At 39.7% G+C, this 20,557-nt stretch overlaps 1 protein-coding gene and 1 long non-coding RNA gene across 2 annotated transcripts; both read left to right on the top strand.

Annotated features, from left to right (window-relative positions):
• The first annotated feature begins 798 nt into the window (after positions 1-798).
• LOC148346445 (uncharacterized) lies at positions 799-4,130 on the top strand. The gene is made up of 2 exons (XR_015848327.1): positions 799-1,017; positions 3,935-4,130. It is a non-coding gene; the product is annotated as an uncharacterized LOC148346445 (long non-coding RNA).
• A 7,300-nt stretch (positions 4,131-11,430) lies between these two features.
• Positions 11,431-18,666, top strand: LOC148346444 (claudin-20-like). The gene is made up of 2 exons (XM_088325158.1): positions 11,431-11,610; positions 17,135-18,666. Exon 2 carries the CDS (start codon positions 17,169-17,171, stop codon positions 17,928-17,930), a length of 762 nt encoding a protein of 253 aa, XP_088181284.1. The 5' UTR covers positions 11,431-11,610; positions 17,135-17,168; the 3' UTR covers positions 17,931-18,666.
• Positions 18,667-20,557: the final 1,891 nt, after the last annotated feature.

Raw genomic sequence — 20,557 nt, 5'->3', positions numbered from 1 at the left:
AACTACTACAGTAAAACTATAACACAAGATTACTACAACAGAAATACTGCAATGAACCCACTACAGAAATACCACAAACATACAGAAAAAATACCACAAAAAATACGACTAAGGACATACTACAAAATATGACTAAAGAAATACTACAAGCGGTACAGATAATGGATGGATAGATGAAATGTTACTACAGTAATACTATAATACAAAAATACTACTACAGAAATTCCACAAAATCCTGTAATTGTATAAATGACACAAATGTCACAGAATATGACAACAGAAACACTACAGTACTACAGTAAAACTATAATCAAGAATAGTAAAACAGAAATAATACAATAAACCCACATCAGAAATAACCCTAAAATCATGCAAAAATACAAAAGAAAAAAAACACAAAAACATGACTACGGAAATACTCCAAATTATGACTACAGAAATACTTCGAAATATGACTACAGAAATACTACTACAGTAACTCTATAATGCAAAAATATTACTACAGAAATACCACAAAAATACACCTGCTAACACTACAAAAATATCACGAATACTACATAAATACAACTACAGAAATATACACAAACACTACAGAAATACAACAAATATACTATGGTAATACTACAAAAACTACAACCAAAATATTACAAATTAAATATCAGATTCAGTGATTAAAACATAAGAATCATTATTTTTTTAATTCTCTGTGTTTTGAAAGTAATTTGATTTAAAAAAGAAATATATCAAATTGTCATGCGCTCCGAACCCCTCTCCCCATTTTCAACATTACGTGGTGCCGTGCGTGGTGACGTCAGAGCGCCGTCAAGATGGCGGCTTCCATACAAGCAGAACTGAAAATCAGAGAGGGAAAAGCTGACAAAGCTTACCAAATAAACGTTCCAGTAGAAAACACGCTCTCTTCTCTGATCGCCGGAGTCCAGAAAGTGAGTGAAGACGCTTCCCGGCTTCTCAGCGAGCTTGTGGAGAAGGAAAAACAAGCCGGAGACTGTAAAGTTGGTGAGTTTTCAGAACGCAAATAGGTTTTAAACCTGTTTTGTGTTGCACAACTCATTTTGACTCTTTTCCGTTGCATTGAAAATAGCACCTGGGTGTCTTTGCACAAGTTTAGAGAAGGTTGAGCTTATTTCAATAATAGACGTGAAATTTAACAAGCAAAGTTCCCAAATTACAGTAAACATCCATCCATTGTTTGCATCGCTTATCCTCAGTTGGGTCGCGGGGGTGTGGAGCCCATCCCAGCTATCTTTTGGCAGTGGGCAGGGGACACCCTGAACTGGTTACTAGCCAGTCGCTGGACACACAAGGACAGACAATTCGCTCCCTCATTCACACCTAGGGACAATCTGGACCGGCCAAATAACCTGACACGCATGTTTTTGGAATGTGTGAGGAAACCGGAGTACCCGGAGGAAACCCAAGCAAGCACGGGGAGAACATGCAAACTCCACACAGGAGGTTCGATCTCGTGACCTCAGAACTGTAAACATTTTCATTAGAAATAGAAAATACTTTTAATACATTAAATCAATCATTTATATTATTTGCACTTGATTTACCAGTTGTGGGCCATTTCGGTCACTTTCCTTTGGTCCATTAAATAAATAAACTGTAGTGGAAATGAAATTAATTGTTAATTTTTTAATTTTAACATACACATTGGATTAACGCTACAGGAGATTAAATTTTACTAAGGTAAAGTACATATTGAGGAAAAAAATCTTACAGCCCTGAATGTAATTGTGAGCTTCCAAAAAGACCCTCAGCCGTACAGCTAAATCACACATTTTATGTCATTAATTTACTAGTCCAAGCCCCGTAAGAATGTTTTTTTTCTAAAACGAGTGTGACAGTCAAAGTTTTGTGGCTGTCAATCGCTAAATAATCATTTTATATGAAAACTCATTCAACAATCTCTGTTCATTGTTGTGAGACGTTATGATGAAAAGCCACAGAACAAACTTTAAACACCTAAAAACTCTTAGCAAAACACCTGCAGCAATCGAATTGGGTGTGTGGTTGGAATGGGCAGGGCTATACACGGCACCAGGGCACTCTTCATCGCCCAGCGCCATCTGCACCGAAGGTAAATACGTTGGTTTCCTCGTTTGCAGTATTTTGTGACATTTTTACAAAAGAACTTTGCTCGCACTTTGTTTTGAAACCATTATTTAGGAGAAAAATGGCAGTCAAAATGAGCCTTAACACTCTTATGTCACTGTGGGAGGGAGACGAATTTGAAGTGGTATATTTGTATCCATATGGGATACAGGCTCTGGCATTCATATTTTTTTCATAGATTTTATAGAAGCATCAAACATTACACTGTGAAATAAAATGTGCTGAAGAATTAGCTTCTCGGGAGCAAGTTTGGCGGTTTGGTTGATTTGGATGGATGCTCTTCTTATATCTTTATACGTTTATTTTTCCATAGTGCTCAATACGTGTGTGGCTTTACAATTTCACTTGGTGTTCAGAGGCAATTGTGTTTACAAAGTTTCACTCTCCCTATTACTCATTTATGACACTCGCACGCAATCTAGCGACCAACATGATACACTGCATTTAAATATGTGATTTCTGTCTGAACCAATGTTCCCTCTAAGCTGCAATCGCGTACTGCCCGCACATTCTCAGCGCACAAGAACATCTATCCAGCGCAATGTTCCCTCTAAACTGCGTGTGTGCGCAATTGCGCACAACCCAGAGCTTTTCCGCGCACAAGAAAATCTAGCCAGCTCACAAAAATCAGGGCTCGAAATTGCTAATTAAGAAGCGAATTAAGTCAAAGTTACAGTGCATGAAGGTAAAAATACAAAGGTTCCCCTGACTTTGTGTTCTGAATGCGGTATTTTGAAGTCAATGTCGAAGTAGAACGAAGTTGAGTAAAGTCAGTAGAGTTTTTCGAGGAACCGGCTTCTTCGGCTCGGCTCACTAAAAAGAATCGGCTCTTTTGAGTCCCAAGCGGCTCTTCGGGTTGTTTTTGCTTCTTTTATCCCTACACGACCAAATATTATGTCAAATTGTGCACAAAATGACTTAAAGGAAGAGGGACAAATAGAACAAAATAGGAAAAAAAATACCAAAATGAAAAAGTAGTGAAAAGCTGAGGAAAAAAAGAAACAAAAGATGAGAAAAAAAGAAGGAAAAATTCAGTAAAAAGCCAGAAAAAAAAGAAAAGAAAGAAACAAAGGAAAAAAGTAAATAGAGAACAAAAAGACAAAAGTAATAGCTGGGGAAAAATAAACACAATGAGATTTTTTTAAAGGAATTAAAAAAAAATAGAAAAAAACAGGGGAAAAGAAGAAAAGATTTGTGTTACATTCAAATAATTTCCAATTATACCAAGTCAATCTTGTTGCCAACATTGTACTTCTATCAAAAATGTGATTAAATATACTTAGTTGTGTATCGTGCAACCGACTCAATAAGACCCCCAAAATGTTAGTATTATGCGACAAAAGATACCAGGGAAAAAAAAGAAATGGAAATCTTGTGACAGAATTGTTGCAAAATTACATGAGTCAATTCATTCCAAAGTGAAAAATTTTTTTGCATTGCTGGAAACTCAAAATGTAACTTGATGTCAAGTTTTGGACATGTTTGATAATGATTTGCCACACTTGGGATTGCTGTTGCTCACTGTTGTTTCGAGCATTATATCTAGATTACAGGGAACATTGGTCTGAACCAATCTGATTCCTTTCCAGTGTTTATCTAAACCAATCAGATGTGTAGTTTCCTTCTTTTGTTGTACAATAAACGAGCTTCCTGAAAAAGGAGGAGTGTGTTCTTCCTCGAGTCAATCCTGAAAAAACACCACCAATGGAAGGGGCTATCAAAAGACTCAGACTATGTTCTTTTCTTCATTCTACTACAATCTCCAGTTTTAACCTTGACAACATACTCCCTGCAGAGGACGACGACGACGAAGAAGGCGAAGACAGTGAGGATGACGAAAAGCCGCCTGGACCCGATCTTCAACCGCCTGAGAAAAGATCCAAAAGATCCAAAACGTGAAAGTCCTGCCGAAGACCATCCACTCATTTGTCCCACAATCCACTTTGAAATATGTTTTCTACTAAGTCGACTTAATAAACTTAAAACAACTGTATTTTTTCTGTCTTAGTCATTTCAAACTGAATGAACTGCCAGATAAGTACAAAAAGCCTTGACTTTTGTCCCGTTTTTCTTTCACTTTCCAGACTGTCGCGGTTTTATAGCTACTATATAATGACACTTTTAATGCAGTGAAGAAAAAAAGTATTTAAACATCCGTCTATTTTGCTATTTCTTCCACTTAGAGATCATGTAGGGGTCTGAAATTTTAGGTGCATGTCCACTGTGAGAGAGATAAACTAAAAAGAAAAATCCAAAAATCACAATGCTTGATTTTTTAACAATTTATTTGTGTGATACAGCCGCAAATAAGTATTTCAACACCTGTGTAACATCTAGAATTCTGACCCTGAAAGACCTGTTAGTCCGCCCATTAGAAGTCCACCTGCACTCCATGTATCATCCTGAATCAGATGCACTTATTTGATGTTGTTAGATGCATAAAGACACCTGTCCACCCTATACAACCAGTAAGACTTGAACTTGTAACATGGTGAAGACCAAAGAGCAGTCCAAAGACACCAGAGACAAAATTGTACACCTCCATTAGGCTGGAAAGGGCTACGGAGCAATTGCTGAGCAGCTTGGTGAAAAAAGGTCCACTGTTGGAGCAATCATTAGAAAATGGAAAAAGCTAAACAGGACAGTCAATCTCAATCGGAGTGGAGCCCCATGCAAGATATCACCTCGTGGGGTCTCAATGATTCTAATAAAGGTGAGGGATCAGCCCAAAACGACAAGACAGGAGTTGGTCAATGACCTGAAAAGAGCTGGGACCACCGTATCCAAGGTTACTGTAGGTCATACAGTAAGACGTCATGATTTGAATTCATGCATGGCACGAAAGGTTCCCCCGCTTAAAGCAGCACATGTTAAGGCCCGTCTTCAGTTTGCATATAACCATTTGAATGATATAGAGGAGTCATGGGAGATAGGTTTGTTGTCAGATGAGACCAAAATAGAACTTCTTGGTCATAATTCCACTAAGCGTGTTTTGAGGAAGAAGAATGAAGAGAATAATCCGATGAAACATCATCCCTACTGTGAAGCATGGGGGTGGTAACATAATGCTTGGGGGTGTGTTTCTGCACATTGGACAGAACGAGTGCACTGCATTAAAGAGAAGATGACTGGGGCCGTGTATTGGGACATTTTGGGGAACAACCTCCTTCCCTCAGTCAGAGCATTGAAGATGGGTCGTGGCTGGGTCTTCCAACACGACGACGACTCAAAGCACACAGCCAGAAAAAAACAAGGAGTGGCTCCTTAAGAAGATAATCACGGTTCTAGCATGGCCCAGCCAGTCTCCAGACCTGAACCCAATCGAAAATCTTCAGAGGGAGCTCAAACTCTGTGTTTCTCAGCAACAGCCCAGAAACCTGACTGATCTAGAGAAGATCTGTGAGGAGGAGTGGGCCAAGATCCCTCCTGCAGTTTGTGCAAACCTGGTAAAAAACTACAGGAATCGTTTGACCTCTGTAATAGCAAAAAATGGCTTCTGCACCAAATATTAACATTCATTTTCTCAAGTGTTCAAATACTTATTTGCAGCTATATCACACACAAAAATCGTTAAAAAAAATCATGCTTTGTGATTTCTGGATTTTTCTTTTTAGTTTATCTTTCTCACAGTGGACATCCACCTATGATGAAAATTTCAGACCCCAAAATCATTTTTAAGTGAGAGAAATAGCAAGGTGTTCAAATACTTATTTTCTTCACTGTATATTTTGATTGTTTCAGGTGCATATTAATACGCAATGAAAATATGAAAACATATTTGCTGCTATTTATCAAGAAATTACAGATTGCTATGCACAGAGTTAGAAATGTTTCAGGATTATAATTTTGTATTTGCACACGAAAAGAGGAAAATATCTTATTTTGTCATTATTTAGAACCTATAAAATCACAATGGACATGCTTTATACAGTATACAAATACATTTATGAATAGCTACAAATACTGTATATGCCATGTAATTGACTAAATGGATAAATAGATCGTGTAGTACGCAAATATATGACATAAATGCAATTTTTTTCTGCATTTTGTTATCATTTTTTTATTTTGTATTATGTTGTGTATTTTATTTAAAATATTTTGTTGTGTTTTTTGGTGTTTTTTTGACTTCTTGGTATATATGTTGTTGCGTACCTTGTTTTTTTTTTTTAGTCATTTATTTTGTCGTTCATTGTGTTTTATATTTTGTTATGTATTTTGACTTTTTTTGTCCTATATTTTGTTATTTATTTAAAAAAATATTTTTTTGTGTATTTTTTCATATTTTGTTGTGTATTTTGACATCTTTTACATGCATTTTCTTTTTGTATTTTTACATTTATTTATGTATTTTTGTTTTGTATTTTGTTGTGTATTTTTTTTCATATATTTTGTCATACATTTTATCGTGTATTTTTACCTTTTTTGGTCATTTATTTCGTCCAATATTTTTGTTACAACCAATTGTTATTCAAATAAGGAGGCGGTCCAGTTACTTGAGCCCTTCACCCATTGGTTGAAAGGTGATGAAGAAAGGCTTCGCAGTGGACTGGTTCTGTCAATCAACCAATAAGTGAAAAGTTCCGACCATAAGACCCGCCCCTCTTTTTAGATACTCATTTTTTGTGACAAAATACACTCCAACATAAAAAATATGTGACAAGATAAATACAATAATAAATAAATGACAAAATAAAAGACAAAGCACATAAATAAATGATTCAATTGCATAAATGTCGTATTTTTAGGTGTTACGGGATTTATTTCGCTGATGGAGCATTATGGGAAAGAGTTCAGCTAAAAACATGTTGTACATGGTGGTACAGTGTGTAGAAATAGTGTAATTAGTTAAAATCGAATGCCTTTTCCTATGTCGTATCGATCCCTGCTAGTCTAGTGATTGCAAAGTGTGAGTAAGCTTAGTAACATTATTATTATCATTGTTACTAATATTATTTCGAAGTTGGGCTGCGAAAATATAGTCAGTCGTTAAAAAGGTTGCCGACCGCTGTAATTGGCCATTTTGTGACGTTGACATTTTGCTTCTGGTCTATTTGCTTAAAGCAGGGGTGTCAAACTCATTTTAACTCGGGGGCCACACGATAGAACAAACATTCTGTCGGGGGCCGGACTAGTAGATTAAAGAGAAAGAAAAAGAGAGATAAAGAAATAAGAGAAAGTGGGAGGGAAAAGGAGAGAGGGTGGGACAAAAAAAGAGAAAGAAGGAGAGAGCGTGAGAAACAAAAGAGATAAAAAGAGAAGTCGTGAGAGAGGGGGAAAGAAAGGGAGCGGAAGAAAGAAATCCAAAGAGAAATGGAAAGACAGAAGGAGAGAAAGGAAAGCGCCAATGGTAGGAAGACAGAAAGAGAAGAGAGAGAAAAGGAAAAAAGGAAGTTAGAGCAAAAGAATTTAAAAAGACACAGAGAGTGAAAGAGACAGAGAGAGAGAAATACAAGTACAGTGTCTTTGAGCCAGGAACCTGGCTTTGGCAACATCAAGTTGACATATTTCAACCTGCAGCTTGTTTTTCTCCTGCGCTTCTCTGAGTGTTGTCTCGCGGGCCGGATTCAATCCCTTATCGAGCCTGATCTGGCCCGCGGGACGCCTGTTTGACACCTATGGCTTAAAGGGACAGTGTATAATATTTAGTGCCTCCTAGTGGTACAAATAACTTTCATACCTGTCAAGCTCCATGGCTCCATGCCCTTACAAACTCGTATTTTCCCTTACAAAATACAAAATGATCTTACACCATATTTTTTTCAAACATGTTTATTTATGTAGTTTAACATGTTATATTGTACATGTGTTTCGTTATATCATATATATTGTTAATGAACATTTTGTTGTGAGATACCGAGTTGCTCGACATGAATGAGCTTTATTATAAAAAAAGTTCAAAAATGAAGTCGCTTGGACGTTCACTGTAGAAGGAAAAAATACATGCAAATAGAATTAAGTAGAATTTTCTTATTCAAATTATGAATTCATTTTCTGCATTCAATTATTGTTGGTAATATACTGATTTAAGGGATAACCACAAACTTGTCTTTTTTCATTCTCTTCCTTTTTTTCTTAACTTCTTTATACAACATAATCATTCGTAATATAATGCATTAAAGCAAGTGAGCCGTGTGAGAGCCGGCTCATTTTAATGAGTTGAGCCGAAAAGGCCGGTTCTCTAAAAAGAATGGGACTTCCTTACACGACACAACTACCATGGAATGATGCATGATGGGAAATCCCCAGGCGGCAGACGCATGCGCACAGTAGCGTCAAACCGCTCGCTTCGTTTGCAACGAAATAAACGATACCGAGATAGAGGCTACCGCGGCAAACTCCTGTGCGGAGTTTGTATGTTCTCCCCGTGCTTGCGTGGGTTTCCTCCGGGTACTCCGGTTTCCTCCCACATTCCAAAAACATGCATGTCAGGTTAATTGCCCGGTCCAAATTGTCCCTAGGTGTGAATGAGGGAGCGAGTTGTCTGTCCCTGTGTGTGCCCTGCGATTGGCTGGCAACCAGTTCAGGGTGTCCCCTGCCCACTGCCCGATGGGCTCCAGCACCCCCGTGACCCTACTTCTTCTCTTCCTTTCTCTTTATCCTTCTATCTTTTCTTCTTTCTTTTCATGTCTCTTCTCCTCTCTCTTTTACCTTTTCTCTTTCTCTCCCCCTCTTTCTCTTTCTTTATATTTCCTTCTCTCTTTTTTCTCTCTCTCTTTCCTTCTCTTTCACTTTCTCTCTTCCTTGCTTTTTATTTGCTAATAAGATGAGATGAGACATTGCAATCCACACTTAAGTCGCCGCCATGTTTGTCCGGTATCCAGCCGCCACGCTGTGCTCTGTGGTACTGGCCCTTGCTTGCACCAGTCATCACAGTGCCATCTAGTGGTCAAATATGAGTTTTTTGTGACTTCGTCCTTTGCGGGTCCATCAACGTTTTTGTCTTCAAGCACCAAAGCATGACGGACACAGATGGGGGGGCAGGGTCTGGGAGTAATTGGGGTACTGCTGGAGGCTTGTTTGGTGGAAGTGGGGGGGTTATCATTGGTGCCAGACGATTAAACAATTATAACCCTGATAGTGGGGTGAAAGGTCAACTAAGGGCTTTCAATAGGGAGAATGGATTTCATCAAGACATAATGATGCTAGAAATGGCTGCCGATTAATTAGCTACCCAATGATTTATTGATCGAGAAGCCCGATGTGATACCTGTCTTCAGCATCATGCAGGACCCCAGAAGCCTTCTTAAACGTTTTCGAACAATAAGGCCGAAAAACTGAAGGTTGTATTCAGTGTTCCCTCTAAGCTGCGCACTGCTCGCTTATTCTCAGCGCACAAGAAAATCTAGCCAGCGCACAAAAATGAGGGCTCAAAATTACTAATTAAGAAACGACTTAAGTCAAAGTTACAGTGCATGAAGGTAAAAAGACACGGGTTCCCCTGACGTTGTGTCCTAAATGCAGTATTTTGAAATCGAGTCAAAGTAGAACGAAGTTGAGTAAAGTTAGTCGAGTTGGTCGAGAACCGGCTTCTTTGGCTCGGCTCACTAAAAGGAACCGGCTCTTTCGGGTCCTAAACGGCTCTTCGGGTTGTTTTTGCTTGTTTTATCCCTATAAGATCAAATATTATGTAAAATTGTTCACAAAATGATTATACCTCCCGTCTCGATTACTGTAATGCACTACTCTCTGGACTCCCGAAGTCTAGAATCAAGTCTCTTCAGCTGGTACAAAATGCCGCAGCGAGGCTTTTAACTAGGACAAAAAAGTACGATCACATAACACCGATTTTGGCTAACCTGCATTGGCTCCCAGTTAGCCTTAAATGTGATTTCAAGGTTCTCTTAGTATTGTACAAAATCATACATGGACTTGCTCCCTCTTATCTTTCAGATCTGATTTGCCCCTACGTCCCGGTCCGAAGCCTACGATCTGAGAGCGCTGGTCTTCTGGTAATCCCAAGAGCAAAGAAGTGTTCTGCTGGTTCGAGAGCGTTCTCCATCCGGGCACCGGTGCTGTGGAATGCTCTTCCCCCCGAGATCCGATCTGCAACCTCAGTGGAAATGTTTAAATCTAAACTTAAAACTCACTTCTACTCCATAGCAGATTAATAACCTACTCTTCTCGTCGGCTGAAAAATAGTCTGTGTAATATAGTGTAATAATCTGTGAAGCCCTTTGAGACTCTTCGTGATTTAGGGCTATACAAATAAAGATGACTTGACTTGACTTGACTTAAAAGAAGGGGGGATTAGAACAAAAAAGGAAAAAATACCAAAATGAAAAAGTTGTGAAAAGCTGAGAAAAAAAGAAACAAAAGGAAGAGAAAAAAGAAGGAAACATTCAGAAAAATGACAGAAAGAAAAGAAAAGAAAGAAACGTAGGAAAAAAGTAAATAGAGAACAAAAAGAAAAAAGTAACAGCTTGGAAAAAATAAACACAATGAGACTTTTTTTAAGGGAATTTAAGAAAAAGTAGAATAAAACACGGAAAAAATAAGAAAAAGTTTGTGTTGCATTCCAATAATTTCCAATTATATCAAGTCAATCTTGTTGCCAACATTGTACTTCCACTCAAAAATGTGATTAAATAGAGTTGTGTATCGTGCAAACAACTAAATAAGCCACCAAAAATGTTAGTAGTATGCGACAAAAGATACCAGGAAAAAAAAGAAATGGAAAACTTGTGAAAGAATTTTTGTAAAAACAAATGACGTTCGTAGGCCGTACAACCTTTGCAATAATACATGAGTCAATTCATTCAAAAGTGAAACATTTTTTTTGCATTGCGGAAACTCAGCAAAATGTAACGTGATGTCAAGTTTTGGACATGTTTGATAATAAATTACCTTGCCACACTTGGGATTATGGTTGCTCACTGTTGTTTCAAGCGTTGCTCACCGACTTTGTGTGAACGCTCAGACCCCTGGAAAATTACAGGGAACATTGGTTGTAATGGAGAACTCCTGTTTGGACCTCTAACGATCCGTGACATGAGGAAATCGGTCCTAATAGCTCCTCGGCATGGTTTCACGCACCGACGCCACCGACGGTAACACCGGCTCCGCCTCCAGAGGGGCGGCGTCCTACCCATATGACATCACTGCGGCGAGCCTCCTGAACAAAACCTCAAGGTGCTCCGCCGTTTGGGCGCCGCCGATTCGCTCCTGCGGTTTTCGGCGACCGCCTTATTTCGGAAACAAGGCTTTAATAACGGGGCAGGGCGCGGGGCACTGCGGGGTCCCCCGTAACGGGTGATGGGGGAGTGTCCGGGACCTTATCAGTGTGTTGCAGAGGGTCACGTGACCGACTGACTTTGATTGCACGCTTTTATCAGCAAAAACCACGCGGAGCTTTTCTCAATCGGACTGCGGCAGAAGCCAAAATCCTTTCCATGGTCCTCCGCAAGGGGCCCGAACGGGGACCGGCGAGTTCTCGGACCGGACGTCGGCCCCTCGGGAACTGACCTTCAGGTAAGGCTGAAAGCAGTAGTTCTCGTTGCACTAGATCAGGGGTGTCATACTCATTTTAACTCGGGGGCCACAAGATAGAAAAAACATTCTGTCGGGGGCCGGACTAGTAGATTCAAGAGAAAGAAAAAGAGAGATAAAGAAATAAGAGAAAGAGGGAGGGAAAAGGAGAGAGGGCGGGACAAAGGAAAAAAAAAAGGGAGAGAGGGAGAGAGCGTGAGGAACAAAAGAGATAAAAGGTAATGAGAGAGGGGGAAAAGAAAGGGAGAGGAAGAAAGAAATCCAAAGAGAAATAGAAAGACAGGAGAGAAAAGAGAAAAGAAAGCGCAAAAGGTCGGAAGAGAGAAAGAGAAAAGAGTGAAAAGGAAAAAAGGAAGTTAGAGCAAAAGAGGTTAAAAGACACAGAGAGAGAAAGAGACAAAGAGCAACAAAGGAAGAGAAAAAGAGAGACACAGGGACTGAAAGAGACAGAGTAGGAGAAAAGGGGTGGAAAAGAAAAAGACAGAGAGAGAGAGAGAGAGAGAGAGAGAGAGGAATAAATACTAGCACAGTGTCTTTGTTCAAGGCACCTGGCTTTGGCAACATCAAGTTGACATATTTATACCTGCAGCCTGTTTTTCTCTTGCGCTTCTCTGAGCGTTGTCTCGCGGGCCCGATCTGGCCCGCAGGCTGCCTGTTTTACACCTGTGCAGTAGATAAATAGATAGATCCATCTACTTTATTTGTCATTCTTGTACACATGTAGTATACAGAACGAAATATCAGTTTCGTAAAATATATAAATAATACATAAAGTTAAAATAAGAACATAGCAAACGTTGGATACTGTACAATAGTGCGAAAGAATCGTGAGGATAATCTCATGTACAAGTACATGGATGTGCAGTAGTCGGTAAATAATCCTCGTTATGAGTACTGCACAGTGGTGCAAAAGTGCAGAAGAACAGATGTGCATAGTGGGCAGTAATGTAGACATGTTTACTATACAATGAATTAATACAAAAATACTACAAATTACTACAAGACTAAATATTAAATGTAGCGCCTAAAAATTTGAACATTATGCATTACTTTCCTTTCATTTTGAAAAGATAAAATACTAAAGAAATAGTACCATGGAAATACCGCAGAAATACCACTAGAGTAATACTATAATACCAACATACTAACAGAAATTTTATGACAGAAAAACTTAAAGTATTACTACAGAATTACTAAGAAAACTAAATATCAATTGTACTCCCTAACAACAGGAACGTTATATATTATTGTGCTTTCATTTTGAAAAGATAAAATACTACTAAAGTAATACTATAAAACCGAAATACTACAACAGAAATATCACAAGAGTAATATTTCAAAAATACTACTCTGTAAATACTACAAAAATACTAAAGAAATACCCCCAAAACACGACCATGGAAATATTAAAAAAAAAATGCAGAAATACTTCCAAATATCAGTAATATTATAAAACAACAATACTAACACAGAAATCTCACAACAGAACTATAACAAAAAAACTACAAAATTACTACAAAACTAAATGTCAAATGTACTCCATAACAACAGGAACATCATATATTATTTTGCCTTCATTTTGAAAAGATAAAATACTACTAAAGTAATACTATAAAAAAAAATCTACAACAGAAATATTCAAGAGTAACGTTACAAAAATACTACTCTGTAAATACTACGAAAAGTACATAAGAAATACTACAAAAAATACGACTATGGAAATGTTTCAAAGATAATGCAGAAATACTTCAAAAATATTTTTACAGAAATACCGCAGAAATACCACTAGAGTAATACTATAATACAAAAATACTGAAAGAAATATGACAGAAACACTTAAAATGACACTAAAAATGATTACCATAAAAATTAAAGAAACTAAAGAAAGCAAGAAAGAAAAGAGGGAAAGCAAGAGAAAGTATGAGTAAAAGAGAGAGGGGGGAGAGGTAGATAAAAAGAAAAGAAAGAGAAAATTAAAAGGAAAAGAGAGAAAAAAGGAAAAGGGACCTGTTCTTAAAATACCAACCAACCAGTGCTGGGTAATTGCAATTTTCTAGTCAAATTTAGAGTCAATTTAAACCCAAATTATCTCTCTTCTTCTCTTCCTCTCTCTTTATCTTTCTATCTTTTCTTCTCTCCTTTCACGTCTCTTCTCTCTCTTTTACCTTTTCTCTTTCTCCCCCCTCTTTCGCTTTCTTTATATTTCTTTTTTTTTTCTCTCTCTTTTTCCTTCTATCTCACTTTCTCTCTTCCTTCCTTTTTATCTTCCTCCCTCTCCCTGTCACTTTTAGTCTCTTTCTTTCTCAATCTTCCTTTCAGTCCTTCTTTCACTCGCTCTTTCTCTTTTTCTCTCTTTCCTTTTATCTTTCTAATTCCTCCTTTTTTCTACCTCTCTTTTTTAAATCTTCCTCTTTTACTTTCTATCTTTTCTTTCTCCCTTTGTGTCTCATTCTCTCTCTCCTTTTCCTCCCCCTTTCTTGCTCTTCCCCTCTCCCTCTTTCTCCCTTTTCTTTATACCTCTCTTTTTCTCACTCTCTCTTTCTCATTCTCTTTTTTACACTTTGTCTTTCTGTTTCTTTCTTTCTCTCTGACTGTCTCTCCTTTTATTTTCTCCATCCGTCTTTATCTGTTTTTCCTTCTCTCTTTTTCTTTCTACCTTTTTTCTCTCTTTCTTTCTACTTCTAATAATTAACCTGGCACTGACATAGTAACCAAATTGTAAGTAGTACAAGTTATTACTTTAGAAATGTATATGAAAATGGGTGCCTTTTGCACTAATAAGTAGCAAAAAGTAGCTCAGTGCTTGAAAACCCTGAGTTCATAACATCCTCCCGAGGGGGCAGTTTACCTTAAACACTCATCATGAGAGGGGAGGGGGGTCGGGACACCCCCTTAATGAGAAACTCATCTGTGCATTTGTTACGCTCTCTCGCAAGAATTATCACGCTACAAAATCTGCAGCCATCTGCTTCCATCTCTATCAGTGTAGATGAGCCTCCCTTTCCTCACATGGTTAGTCTGTGCCTTGTTTTAAAGCCCCAGTGTGTCATCTTTTACCAGTAGATGGCACTGTGGTGTCTTGGCCAGTGCCACAGAGCACAGGGCGGCGGCTGGATGCTGGAGAAAAATGGCGGCGACCTAAGCGTGGATCCCTCTATACCGCAGGTGTCAAACAGGCGGCCCGCGGGCTAGATCAGGCCCGCTAAGGGATGGAATCCGGCCCGCCAGACAACACTCAGAGAAGGGCAAGAGAAAAACAAGCTGCAGGTTGAAATAAGTCCACTTGATGTTGCCAAAGCCAGGTGCCTCTCATGAGGATGCTGTACTTGTATTTATTTCTCTGTCTCTCTCTCTTCCACACCTTTTCTCCCACTCTCTGTCTCTGTCACTCTCTGTGTATCTATTTTTCTCTTCCTTTGTTGCTCTTTGTCTCTTTCTCTTTCTGTGTCTTTTTAACTTCTTTTGCTCCAACTTCCTTTTTTTCCTTTTCTCTCTTTTCTCTTTCTCTCTTCCGACCCTTCGCGTTTTCTTTTCTCTCCTTCGGTCTTTCTATTTCTCTTTGGATTTCTCTCTTCCTCTGCCTTTCTTTTCCCCCTCTCTCACGACTTTTTATCTCATTTGTTTCTCACGCTCTCTCCCTCTCTTTTTCTTTCTTTGTCCCGCCCTCTCTCCTTTTCCCTCCCTCCGTCTCTTTTATTCATCTCTCTTTTTCTTTCTCTTTAATCTACTAGTCCGGCCCCCGACAGAATGTTTGTTCTATCGTGTGGCCCCCCAAGTTAAAATGAGTTTGGCACCCCTGCTCTATGTAAAAGAAATACAAATTTCTTAACCTATCATTTTTTCTTTATTCATAAAAAATAACATTGTTACGACAGTTTGTATTTTTTTCCTAGTATTTAAATAAATGTAGTTTTATTTTACTGATTGAAATTTTTTTGTACCGCTAGGAAGCACTAACTATTACACACTGTCCCTTTAATTCTATCTTAACCACTTTGCGTGTGTGTATCTGGTGTTTTGGATTGTTGGCTTTCCAAATGATTTTGTTTCCTCAATGTTTTTTTACAGCACTTTACAAAAACATTTTGTCATTTTGAACACGATAACAGTTTATATTTGTTACAGTAGCTATTTTTGTCTCAAACTAGCACAATGGGGCACCCAGTTTGATAAAAATTTAGCAACTTAGCTAGATAGCTTGATAGTTAGCTAGAAGGGTAAACAGGTAAACCACTAAAAGGGGGTTAGATAGCTAGCTAAAAAAGTAAAAAGACATCTAAATAGCAAGATTGAAAGCTAAATAGCGAACTAGAAAGGAGGCCAACATTTAGTTTGATAAATAGCAAAAAAGAATAACATGTTAGAAACAATGTAAGAAGCTAGCTAGATAGCTAGCTAAGAAAACTGTATAAACCCATAAATTGGAATCTAGTTTGTTGTCTTTTCTGTAAAATAAATCAATACAAAGATGAATGAATTAATTTTTTAGTACATTAATAGTCGCTCTTAATTAATTACTTAAAGATATTTATCAATCCTTGAATATATTTTCTGTCCACGAAGCCCATAAACTGTAACTTTTTTATTTGAATTTCTAAAATAACAACCTATCATGGTTATTACTATGTTGTTACAATGTTAACAGGTTAATGGTTAAAAATAGACTCAGTCGACCAACGAAAAAAATCATTAAACAATGGTACCTCAACTTACGAATTTAATTGGATCTGGGAGTATCTTCGTAACCTGAAAACTTCATAAGTAGAGACGCATTTTGTATGTAAATGCGCTAATCCGTTCCAAGCCCCGCAAAAGTACAGTATGTTCTTTTTTAAATTAAATTATAAAAAGAAAATGAAATATGAAAACTAGGGAATCACGTAATTAACATAAAATGAGAAGAACATAATGTAAAAAAAAAAAACAAGAATAAAGGAAAAACTTTCCTGAAAAACTGATCCAACGAAGTATGCCTTTGCCAGACATTCCGACGTAAATGCGCGGGTATTCCTTCCCACAAATTCTAAGCCTCAATGGAATTTTGCAAAAATGTCTTTAATCTGGGCTGATTGGTCGATGGCTGCGTCCTACTCCCCGCTATATTGCCAGAACCCCTCCTTCTTGTCAACTCTGAACTTTGACTGTGATACGAAGAGCATGCTGGGATAACACGTGCGCACTGGGTTGCTAGACAGATTCTAAGCGACAGCCACTTTGTACGGAAAACTCTGGGATAGTCTAATAGCAGCGCGTACTGTACTTTGTATTTGACAATATTTTCCCGTTCAGGTACCTTGTAACCTAAAACCTTTGTAATTAGATGTACCACTGTACTACAAAATTACAATGACCCAGCACTGGTGAGCTATTTTCAGAACAGAGCTTCAACTGTCTTTAGGGGGTTGGAGACCCCTGATCTAGCTGGTAGCCCTTTGCACTAATCAGTAACAAAAAGTAACTCTATGCTTCACAAAGGTTCTTAAATTCGGATTTACTCTCTTTTCAGCAAAGGTGCATTTAAGGACCTCCACATCGGAGCGATGCTATCTGCCACCGCTCAAATTCTGGCCTTCGTCCTGGCACTACTCGGCACAGTTGGGGCAACGGTTGCTACACTGCTGCCCAACTGGCAAGTGAGCATAAGGGTGTGGTCCAGCATGGTGGCCCCCATGTGGCACACCCGGGGTCTGTGGATGGACTGCGTTTGGTACGGAACTGGCATTTTCAGCTGTACCACTGCCAACTCTCCTCTAGCTCTGCCCCGGTACTTGCAGACCACCCGGGTCGCCATGGTACTGTCTTGCATGTTGGCCACTTTTGGATTGGTCCTGGCGTCTCTAGGACTCCGGTGCACCCGTTGGGGTGGTGGGCATCGGTTCAAGGGGCGGGCGGCCGTGGCGGCGGGAGGTTGCTTCGTCCTGGCCGGTGCCCTGTGCCTCGGACCCGCTTCCTGGTTCACCTCGGAGGTTTTGGATACCTTTATGAGCGCCCGGAAACCTGACTTGAGTAAATACCAGCCCGGGGGGGCTCTCTGTGTCACTTTCGTCTCTGCCGGTTTCCTCTTAGCCGGCGGGGTTATCTTTTGTATGTCCTGTCCGGGGTCGGCTTCACCCGACTACCCGACTCCGACGGGTCTAGATGGTTTCGCTCTGGGCCACATGGAGCGGCGTTGCCCTTCGGTACAAACCCACAACCGGGAAAAAACTCCGGTAGGGGTCGACTCCAAAAAGATATACGCGTCCCCTTCTAAGCGGACGCCTGAGGATGTGAAAGACAGTTACAGCCGGCAAGAGTACGTTTGACCCTCGCCTCGCAAAGCTCGGCCATCACGATCCCCTGATTCTGATAGTAGAGGGGCCACTCCATCCACAGGGTTGGGTAGGGTTACTTTAACTGGATTACTTTCAATGACTTTTGGATTACTCCAATACCAAATATGCTAATAAAAGACGAAACTAAATATGAATCAAATGATGACTCACAACACGTGGTAAGCTTTCTCTCCTGGCTTTGATCTCTTTGATCTCCGGCAAAACTAACATAAAATGTGACAGAAACAAAATGAAAATAAATCCAAACAGCTTGCCAACATCATTTTTGCCGTTCCATGTATTCCGTTACTCCCCGAGCCTGTCACGGGACCGGACCAGATCGAAGGCAGGAGGCAGGAAGGGTGAACTCATTCGCGTTAACGATCAGTTACTTTTATTAAGGAAATAAAAGTCGTCCAACACTCAGGGACAAAAACAAAAACAGGCTTACAGGCAAACAGGAACTCAGACTAGGAATACTCACAAAACAGGCTTTTACTCAAATCGGGCAAGTACAGGTTTCCTCAAGTCAAACAGAACAGAATAATGCAAAGTAATGCAATAAACCCGCAACCGGCAATCCCCACAACACGCTCTTAAGAAGCACACACGCAAATTAGAAAATCTGCTACAGCCGGTGCCAAGGGGGCGGGGCCAGCCGGTCGCCACGGCGACCATGCTGGACATGACAGAGCCGGCACAAAATTTAGTAATTTTATTCATATTTAGTTTCTTATGTCTTTTATTAGCATATTTGGTATTGGAGTAATCCAAAAGTAATTGAAAGTAATCCAGTTAAAGTAACCCTACCCAACCCTGTCCATCCCCCTGGTTGCCTTGTGTAGCACCTATGCTGTTACACAGAGTGAAGAAAAGCTCCTGGACTGGTTCCAGGTTTAAAGAGTGGTTAGATTAATAGAGGAAACACCAAAGTCCAAAATCATTTGAACAAAAAGCAGCAATTGGATGAACAATGGACAAGGTCTATGGAATAAAAGTGTGTTTTAAGCCAAGTCTTAAAAACTACCACTGAGGTTGCAGATCAAATCTCAGGGGGCAGAGTATTCCACAGAATTGGGGCTCGAATGGAGATTGTTCTCAAACCTGCGGATTTCTTCTTGGCTCTAGGAGACCAGCGTTTTCTGAGTGAAGGCTCTAAGCAGGAACAAAGGAGGAAATTCCATCAGAAAGACATGAGGGGGCAACATACATCATAGCAGTGTTCTCGTTTGCCCGCGTCCCTGCGTCCGAGTCGCATCAAATTTGCTGGGGACGCATAGTGTCAAATCAACGCGCGTCCCCGGGATGCAACTTTTTGACACAAAATTGTCATTATTACCCGATTCCTTTTCTCTTTTTAACAAAGATTTACCGCACTCCAAACTTTTCGTCAGGCAGATCCGCCATTGTTGTTTTGGTCTCGCGGTTCAAGTTTTTGTCTGCACGCCGATCTCGGCCAACGAGATCTCTTGCTTCGAGATGACGTCATTGTTGTGGTGCTTGTCGTCGAGGGAAGGTGAAAATCAACACAAAATTGGTCATTTCTTCAGTGTCAGTAGTAAGTCGAAACATAATGCAGAAAGTGATAACAACGGCAATAATTCCGGCACGAAAAAACGGCGGAGAAATTCTTTGAAGATCGCGGAGGCAAGGAAAACACGTGTGTTGAAGCGAACGTTTCGACGAAAGAAAATAAACAAAAGAATAGAAATAGAAAAGGACTTTTCTGCCAAAAGGGACTAAATTTAATTCCTGGTTACGCTCTGAGGAGGATGATAATGAATTGGACCTTGAGAAGCCATTACAACTGTGGCGGGACAGCAAACCACGAAGAATATATGAACTGAAAAATCTGAAGTGATAACTTGCTTTGTATTACCAATTAACTGATGATGAACGAGAACACTGCTCATATGTAAGTGTCCGGGGGATGGGAAGTTGGAATCATGGGTCTTCACCGGACTTAGGTACATTTTGCTAATGTGGTCCCAATTTGATGAAATCGTTATACAACCGTTACATAAAGAAAGAGTATATTACTGAGTTACAAATAAAGAAAGGGGCCCCTGGTTGGACTAACTGCGAGCTGTATCGTCAAGTCCTATTTATTTGTGACGCCCTTAATCACAAAATCTCTCAAAAGACTGCACAAGTTACAATCACACCATCCCCTGATCTTAAACCAACATGCGGGCAAGGAAAATCTCAAAAACCTCAGCACAAGGATAATAAGAAACCTTGAGAAAGGGGCCTTATAAGTGGGAATCCCCCTTCCAGGAGGACCAGGCTGCAATAGATTTGGTTAACAACTCCTGTGGACAATAAAACCAGTGCGGTCTAGGTCTAGACCCCCCTCCTTCTTTTCCCAGCAGCCCAGAAGGACATCAGTGAGGCAGCACACGCTGTAATCATGCCCTGAGATTTCCATTATCTTCACCGCACGCCTCAATGCACACGGGTGCGCACGTCTATGATCTATGGAGTCATCAGGTGTAATGGAGGATGTCATTGGACCGGGAGTGAATGTCGATCACTTTGCCTTTTAAACGACGGAAAAGGATTCGGAGGGTTTCAATCCGGCCCGTGAAAAACAATACCCGGAGAAGCACAAGAGAAAA

The sequence above is a fragment of the Urocampus carinirostris genome, chromosome 20 (assembly GCF_059441175.1).
Source record: "Urocampus carinirostris isolate Australia breed hairy pipefish chromosome 20, RoL_Ucar_1.0, whole genome shotgun sequence".
Classification (NCBI taxonomy): domain Eukaryota; kingdom Metazoa; phylum Chordata; class Actinopteri; order Syngnathiformes; family Syngnathidae; genus Urocampus; species Urocampus carinirostris.
Note: the sequence above shows the minus strand (reverse complement) of the source record. Positions and strands in the feature narration are given on the sequence as shown.

Excerpts from the sequence above, each read along its gene's own strand:
- LOC148346444 (XM_088325158.1), top strand. The coding sequence starts at position 17,169 with ATGCTATCTGCCACCGCTCAAATTCTGGCCTTCGTCCTGGCACTACTC.